Raw genomic sequence first — 8599 nt, 5'->3', positions numbered from 1 at the left:
GTTGCGGTAGCACCAATCTCTTGTTCTTTTGCAAAACATTTGCCTCATTTCTCCATTTTTGACTAAACTTAAACTTTGTCTGCCTTTAGTAAATGTAGCAGTTTTCTGAAAAGGTCTCAGCATCTAGAAAATGCAGCAAAACATTCATAATTACATGACACACTCCAAGAAGAACTGTGGCAGGACATACTGTACCGTTTTGTACGTTGTAACTGGAAGATTTGCTGCCACAGATGGAATAAGCCTTTGTTCTGGTCCTTCTGTCCCACAGAGATGCACTGGATGGTCTTTGTGCTCAGCTGCTTGTGGCCGCGACGGTGGAGGAACTGTGCAAGAAAGAACACATATTGTGATATAACTTGATATAACTGTATATCACTGCTCATGCAACAAACAGACTTTCCTTAACAGTGCTGCTACCCACCTGTAGTGTGTTGATGCAAGACCTGATGTCATTGTCAGTCTTCTCACACAGTGAAATCAGAGTGCCTGTGTCTGTCTTCATCCCCTGCTGGAGTGAAATCTGCAAACAAAAACTTAACGTAAACCTGGATTGTTGGTGTGTTCACAAAATATTTCTGGACCCTTATGTGTAATAGTGTGTGTGTGTGTGTGTGTGTGTGTGTGTGTGTGTGTGTGTGTGTGTGTGTGTGTGTGTGTGTGTGTGTGTGTGTGTGTGTGTGTGTGTGTGTGTGTGTGTGTGTAAGTGTTGACCTCTGCCAGTCTCTGTGCGAGGCGAGAAGGCTGAGTCTGAGGGAAAACTAGGAGGAAGGCCTGCTGCCTGAGAGGTCTGAGAGCTGGAACATAACTAAAAGGAAAGGAATCAGATGATGGCTGCAAAGAACACTCAATATCCAAAAGTGAGACATTGTATATATTTAGCAAAGACCATTCAGTTATAACAAAAATCTACTATTTCCACTCTGTTGAACTGTTAGACACCACGGCCTCTCTTACAGGTCGTTACAGATGCAGATGATTGGTCGAAGCAGGATGGACTCCTTCTTCTTTTTCTTCTTCGCAGTTTCTGTACCAGCATCCCCCCCGTGGCCTTCTTTTCTGTTCAGAGTTGCTAACAGGATGTTGATGGCAGCCTGTCATACACCAGCGATAAAGAAAATAAGAAAACACATTAAATAGATCACAGGAGTGCATTAACATGATTATTTTTTCCCTTTGTTTGTTGTCCACAACATACCGCAGGTGCTCCGTCGATCTCATCAATAATGAGGCAGTTCGGCCGCTCATTGACTCCTAAAACTGACTTCATCTGTGTTGCCGTGTTGATGCGTTTTTGGAACACTTCTGCACTGCGATCGTCACTGCAGAAACATCAACACAGTCACGGCAGGGTGCCTACTTTTTTTTACTATTACTGGGTCAGTTTTAAATTAGGTTTGTCTAACCTGGCATTGATTTCCACCACATTGTACCCAGCATGCTTTGCTATGACATGAGCCAGGGTGGTCTTCCCCAAACCTGGAGGACCAGACAACAATGCCACCTAGAGAAAGACCAAAATAAATAATATTTGGTACTATAGAACAACTTTAGGTCTTTAAACTGAGAATGTATTGACAGGTTTATGTTAACCTTATATTTGGGTCGTTTGTACTGGTCCAGCTCAGCCTCCAGTAGCTCCTCAGTCACCTCAATCTTGCTCTTGAAGCGATTTGGATTCTGATTGACTTGATTGGGTTTGAATGAGTTCTGGTTGGGAGCCTGTCTGTCAAACCGGGCCGGGCGGGACTTCCTCTCTCTTCCGAACACAACGGTGTCCCAAAGTTTCAACCACTTGAGCAGACAGCGGTTGGTAAACTAAGATGAAACAGTCACACACAGCTGGCATCAGTATGGGATACATGGGCTTATCAATACTAAAAAGGGGTTTCATTCACTTTATGTAGACGCTGAGTTACACAGAAACGCAAAATGTCACATACATCATCACTGAGTAGCTCTGTGTAGTGTCGGGGAGAGTATCGGTCAACCCAGAGTCGAGAGGTTTGGCCCTCTGGGTCTTCGGGGTTATCATTCTCTTCATCTTCTTTGCTTTCGGGCGGAACATGCACATCGTTCACACTGCTGCAATGTGATGCAAATTCAAAAAGGAAATTCAAAAACCCATGTCCTGCTGCATGTAATCAGATTGTTGATGTGGCGGTGTGAGAGAGACAGGTGGTGAGATACCTGGCCAGCAGATCTGCAAGACGCTGAGATTCTTCTACAGCCTGCTGGTGGCGCTGCACAATTTCAAAGAGACAATTTGCAATCCTCACACGGTACATTTCAAAATATAGGATGTCTGAAAAGCATTGTACAAGTACATCCATAACTAAAGTACAATGTACAAAATGGGTAACTCTTATATTTGATTATAGTGTAGGGCCGGGCGATTTATCAATATTATTTTGATACTGCGATGCGAGACTACATATCATATATCTTAGATTTAGATTATCGTAATATCGTAACATGGCTTAAGTTTTGTCAATTTCATGGTTTTAAAGGCTGTATTACTGTCACTTCTGAACTTAACAGGCTGTTCTAGCTGTTGTATTATTTCTCTTTAACCACTTAGTCATTATCTATATTTATCTGAAATCTAATTGTGAAGATGTTTTGTTAAAGCAGCAATGGTCAAACATTCAATATCATCGCAATATCAAGGTATTTGGTCAGCAATATCATAATATCTGATTTTCTCCGTAACACCTTGCCCTTTTTCATGCTTAAATTATTAGGTTATATCATTTTTTTTCTTCTTCAAATTAATAAATTTATGAATAATTTAAAGTTATGGATGCCATTGTGTAAACACATCAATCATTTTTGCTCGCTTGAGTAAGCATTGTTTTGTATCAGACAACAATATAACAATCATGCTTTATTTGGCTGCAGATACAATAAATACTTTGTTTCAAAATGTTATATTCTCTGTATTTGGCTAATCATGAAATTGTCGGGATTTATGGAAACTGATTATTCTTTTAGCATGTGTGATTACTGACAAATCAACAGTGTGTTCCTGTGCAAGCTATTTGGCAGATTATACACAAACAACAGCGGCCTGGTCACTCACCCTCTCTGCCTGTTGATCTCTCAACACATCTATTGGCACTGACAGCAGCCCCAGTGAACCATGGGAGTTTGGTACCAATCTCAAGTCCACTACCTGGAGACACACCGGTAAACGCAAAGAAATGACTGTACAGAAGTACAATATAAGACATATAGGCACTGGACCCTGAAGGTATGTTTGCTTACAGTAAATCAGGATTTAGTAAAAGATGCTGCCCCAAATGTTTCATCAGCATCATTCAACATGGTTTCACCTTTGACTGTGCGTCTTCTGTTTGTTTGAGGTAGACCCGGCTCCCTGATGAGTCGGTCACAGTGATGTACTCGCCCTCTAAAGGAGGCCGCCTCAGCACATGCCGCGATGCTGACGCCGCCGTGAGAGTTCGCCTGGGCGTCTCTGGGATTGTAGCAAAGCCACTGATATCCAACACGGCTGGGGTAGACCTAATACACACAAACATGTTCAGAAGTTTGTTTATTTTTTTTACAATAATAAATATATTGTTCAATCTATGAAATTTGAGTAACGATAAATGCCACATCACATGTTTCAATATAATGTTATGTCTGTAAATTCCTACTTTTTGTCTAAGCAACAAGTTGAATACCGTTTTCTTTTTTGAAGATGGTATTCAAATTACTATCATAGTAAATAGAAAAACTAAAGATCCTCAGATTTGACATACTGTATTAAGCAACCGTTTGATATTTGAATTTGATACATTCTCTGAATTATTAATCTAAATACCACAATTCTCATCAATTGATTTTCTGTCAATCAAATGATTGACTAAATCATTTCAGTATTAAAACAAGGAGTGCCTGACAAGCACTAGAATGCAAAGGATTGTTTAAAGAGCTCAAAAAATAAAGTACTGGACATAAAAAGACAAAACTTCAATGGAATAGAACAAAAAGAAGATCTAATACTCAGTCTACACAGGTGATGTGTCACCAGCTGCAGTTCTTCCTCAGGCAAGTAAGTGCTTTTGTGTATCTATAAATAGTAGCCTTGTGAAGTATTGCTTGTTACTGACTCTTATTTGTTTGTGAATTGAGTATTTAGAGAAATGGGGATTTTTTTAGTGAAATGCCTTCCTATATATAAAAATGTTCTACATTCCCAAAAAATGCACCAGATATAAAACCAAGTATTTAGTGTAAAAAGATCTAATGCACAAAATGTCTGCTCAATACAGATGTGTCCTTTCCCCTCACCACCTCCCAGGAAATCAACGGTTTCCCCTTTCAGCTCATAGTATGTATAACACCAGCCCATCCATCTCTCCTACCTGAAGGTGTCAGCGGGTGCATACTGCTCTGGAGAGGACGGCGGTGAGATGTCATCCCTCTGTGACGGGGCTTTGCTCTCTTGAGTCTGCAGTGACTTGAAAAGTTGCTTGGCCACTCCTGCATCCTGCTTCTGCCGCTTTGCCTTTGGGGCTGCGAGGGCAAAGCCAAATTTAAGGTACAAACTTACAACATCAAGCAAACACAACAAGGACATGATGGACACTGTACTCTCAGGGTGAACTCACTGATGGGTTGATCCTCCAGCAGATGCTCTATGTCAGAAATGTCGCCTCCTGGACCCTGCTTCTGACGTTTCTCTGGCTTGAAAGATTCCTCTAAGCCAATCAAGAATAAACATATAATCAATGCTGAAGTGATTAGTTGGTATTCAGAAATTTCTCCAGTGTGGGATTAATAAATTCTATTTTATCTTAACACAATCAATAGAAAAATGCATAACATTGTGATCTTTAAGTCATTTACCGAGAAAACATAATGCCAAACATTCACTAGATCCAGCTTTTCCTGTGAGGTTTTTCTTATGTTTTGTGATATTCTGTATCTAAACTGGATTAGGTTTGGCTTTGGTACTGTCAGTAAAAAAATGTATTTATTGATCACACTTTGGGGTCTGGCACTGGTGGCACTGCTCTGCTGCGACTTGGGCTACCTCGCGCTGTTGCCTCACTGTTTTTGTTTCTTTTGTGTGGTTTTATGTGGCTTCTTATGAACGTTTGGTGCTTTTATCGCAACACAATGCTGTTTTTACTGAGAGGTCTGCTTGTGATCCCAGTTGTTCGGCTTGTATGCCACTCCACACCAGTGGGCCAGGACACTATGCCGACCGCGCTCTTGAGCATCCAAATAATCATGTCATTAAATTTTCTGATGACACTGCAATTTCAACTCTGCTGAAAAATAACTGGGACCCGTTTGATTACTTTATGGAAATCCAAGTTTGTGAATTGGCGCGATGATAACCACCTTGTTCTTAACGTTTCCAAGACTGAAGAGATGGTGTTTGACCCTCTGGGAGTTGGTGACCACAGGCCTGTGGTCATCCACAACCAAACCATCACTCAGGGCCACTCAGACAAATATCTCGGTGCTTATATTGACGAGTCACTAACCTGAAGCACACATGTTGACAGTCTCTGTTGCAGACTGCAGCAACGGTTGCATTTCTCATGCCATTTGCAAATTCATCTCCCTGTGCAGTTAAAAACTAAACTGTTACAATTGATTCTTCGTTCTGCCTGGAAGATCGTTTGTGTTAAAGAGCACTTATCCATGCAAAGTATTAATGAACGGGCTTCTTTGCAACAAGCAAATAGAATTGTTAGCGACACGTCTCACGTTCTGTACGCAGAATACGAGCTGCCGCCATCCGGTAGGAGGTTTAGAGTTCCTCGCTCTATAAAGCTCCTAAATAGCCGGGCGCCTGGATAGCTCAGTTGGTAGTGGGCCTGGGTTCAACTCCGACCTGCTGCCCTTTGCTACATGTCATTCCCCCCTCTCTCTCCCCTTTCACTTCTTCATCTGACCTGTCATTAAAGGCCAAAAATGCCCAAAATATAATCTTAAAAAAAAGCTCCTAAATAGCTGCAAATAAAAGGCACGATTGATGACGATTGAGATTTGTAATTGTTGTACTTGTTATCTCTCATTTATTTAATTGAGTAATGTTTAACTAATGCAATGCATGCCACCATGTTGGGATTAATACACCATCAGGAACATAGTACTGTCTGTTGTATGGTATTGTACAGTATCTGTAAATGCTGTCTGTGTTTATTTGTTTTTAGTATCATTGCAGCATGGGTTAAGTGCCCAAGACAAATTTCCCACAATGTGGGACAATAAAGTTAATCTTAAATAAATGTTTCCTTGATTTAAATAAATAAAACAGCCGAGAGATGAATTGCTCTGTTATAAGGAGAATGTACTCTGTACTTTGCAGCTTCAGTCCCACTGTCCGAAACAAGGCCTGCGTGTAGCCAAAAATGGTTAAAACCCACAGAGCTTAAATTTTAATTCTAGCAAAAAAACAAAAGCTTCCCAAGGATATGTCAGGCTGACTTTGGATTCACATAAAATCAAATTATTATGATGATACATTTTATCACCCGGCCCGTGGGCCATGACAAAAAACGTGAATGACACAGAATTCAAATTATATAGAGACTAAGAAGCCAAATATAAGTTATATATTTTAACAAAAAGACTGTAAAATAAAGAACAAATTCAAGTGTGAGGTGTGTTGACAGGTTGAACATATCTATCTGATAAAATTGTGCAGCCATAAAAAACATGGAATATTGGATGTTAATTGTTCTCTTCATGTACCCATTTATGTAGCTTGGTAAGAAACTAAAGCAAACTGGAGTTAAGGGGGTAATCATACTGCATAATTTTACCTGCATGAATAATGATCCACAACTTTATTGCCTACTAAAATGAGTGCCATGTTTTGTCCGCCATAGTGTTGCTTGCCCTATCCCCAGAATAGCTAGGCGTTGTAACCATAGACTGTATATTAACTAATATCAATATTAACAGTCTATGGTTGTATCGTTAGCCTTTTATATACGGTCTATGTCGGTGTAGCCAGACGATACATCAACAGGTCAAACAGAGACAGAGGTACGTGTGTGTGTGTGTGTGTGTGTGTGTGTGTGTGTGTGTGTGTGTGTGTGTGTGTGTGTGTGTGTGTGTGTGTGTGTGTGTGTGTGTGTATTCCTACGTAGGTTTATGAGGAAGTTACGCTCACAGGTCAGTAAGTGGTTCGGTGAATACATTACATTTTAATACAGCAGTTAAAATGTAAGGCTGTTTGGGAACAGGCATTAAAGGTGCTGTTAAAGTTTGTCAGTTGACGTTAGTTCCTCACCCTCCATATCCGCCATAGCTTCCAACTCGTCGGCAAACTGGGCCTCGAAGTCGTCTTGTATCTCAAACAGTTCGTCATATTCGTCCATATTGGCTCGGAAAAGTACACGACACAACCAGAGACACGGTAATGTGTTAAACACACTTTTCACGTTAATATTTACTTCGCTATTTGTCCAGCCGCTATGAAAGAGCCAGAGCCCTTGAAGTTTCCCGGCAATTTTTGTTGTGATGTGTATTACTTCCGGGTAAAGCGAGTCTCCCGTCTTCTGATTGGTTATTCATTTATTTCTCGACTCCCGTCATGCACCGTAGAGCGACAAATTAAAAATCTACGTTTGGCCTGAAGGTGGCGCCAGAGGAAAGACTATGTGTACATCTTACTGTAATACTGTAATTGTGCATGCAAACACTAATACATGAAAATAGATAGTAAGCATGTCTTTGTCCCACTATTCTGATAACACTATTGACACGATAATAATAATTCCCATGTAGGCTACTGGAATGAAGAATGTTCAAACTTTTGGAATAGCCAACAAGCAATGCAAGCAATTCCCAACTTAAATTATTCTAAATGACTTACATTAGTACATATACATACCTTTACTATATTTGCTCTTCTCATACACATTTATACTCCTGTCCATACTGTTTATATCTCCCCTAAAGAGTATTTATACTTACACTACTTCCTATACTTTAACCTTAATTCTGTATTTTTTACACTTTATATTTTGACAACTGCTGCATATGTTTATAAGCTACTTAAATATTGGTGTATTCATATCCCTCGGTGTCTAATATATATATTACCATGATACATCGGCCCGATACTGCTTTTTCCTCCTCTGGTTACGTGCATTTTGTTGTGGTAGTGTGTTTAATGACATTAATTTTAATATAATCTAAAATTGCAACTCTTGACTTTTCAAAAATAAGTTTTTCTTGCACACAAAAAACTTTTTTCATCTGAAGTTTTTACATCTTTTAAATTTTGTTCTGATTGTGTGTGTGTGCGTGTTTAAGAGAAAGAAAGAGAGAAGGAGAGAGAGAGAGAGAGAGAGACAGAGAAAGATTAATGATGATGTGTGTTACACCATCTGCTCCTTACAGTAGACAAACACTGGCCAGCAGTTTATGTGTGACACTGAATTAATTTCACATCAGAGAGCATGAAAGCAAAGTCAACATGACCATCTCTGCCCCTTCCTCTCCGACTTCCTGTCCGCTCATGTCCCTCAGTGAAAAATGTCCATACGTGTTAAGAGTAAAAAATGCATGCTTTGAGGTGCTGACCAGTGTGTGTGTGTGTGTGTGTGTGTGTGTGTGTGTG

The 8599-nt window shown here is 40.1% G+C and overlaps 2 protein-coding genes across 2 annotated transcripts in view; one reads left to right on the top strand and one right to left on the bottom strand.

The window, feature by feature from the left end:
- chtf18 (CTF18, chromosome transmission fidelity factor 18 homolog (S. cerevisiae)) overlaps positions 1–7515 on the bottom strand; it is a 17543-nt gene extending 10028 nt beyond the window's left edge. The window contains exons 1-14 of the mRNA XM_032541639.1: positions 7265–7515; positions 4620–4709; positions 4374–4524; positions 3336–3525; positions 3083–3175; positions 2191–2243; positions 1944–2085; positions 1594–1818; positions 1407–1504; positions 1199–1322; positions 958–1094; positions 715–808; positions 425–523; positions 196–326 (exon numbers count right to left, since the gene is read on the bottom strand). Coding sequence (XP_032397530.1) covers positions 196–326; positions 425–523; positions 715–808; positions 958–1094; positions 1199–1322; positions 1407–1504; positions 1594–1818; positions 1944–2085; positions 2191–2243; positions 3083–3175; positions 3336–3525; positions 4374–4524; positions 4620–4709; positions 7265–7352 — 1715 coding nt within the window. The 5' untranslated portion in view covers positions 7353–7515. The remainder of the gene's footprint in view (positions 1–195; positions 327–424; positions 524–714; positions 809–957; positions 1095–1198; positions 1323–1406; positions 1505–1593; positions 1819–1943; positions 2086–2190; positions 2244–3082; positions 3176–3335; positions 3526–4373; positions 4525–4619; positions 4710–7264) is intronic.
- Positions 1–8599, top strand: part of gng13a (guanine nucleotide binding protein (G protein), gamma 13a) — a gene marked incomplete at its 5' end in the record, with an annotated part of 26097 nt that overhangs the window by 13572 nt on the left and 3926 nt on the right.

The sequence above is a fragment of the Etheostoma spectabile genome, chromosome 2, assembly GCF_008692095.1.
Source record: "Etheostoma spectabile isolate EspeVRDwgs_2016 chromosome 2, UIUC_Espe_1.0, whole genome shotgun sequence".
NCBI classification, from domain to species: Eukaryota; Metazoa; Chordata; class Actinopteri; order Perciformes; family Percidae; genus Etheostoma; species Etheostoma spectabile.
This window is presented reverse-complemented; position numbering and strand designations above follow the sequence as displayed.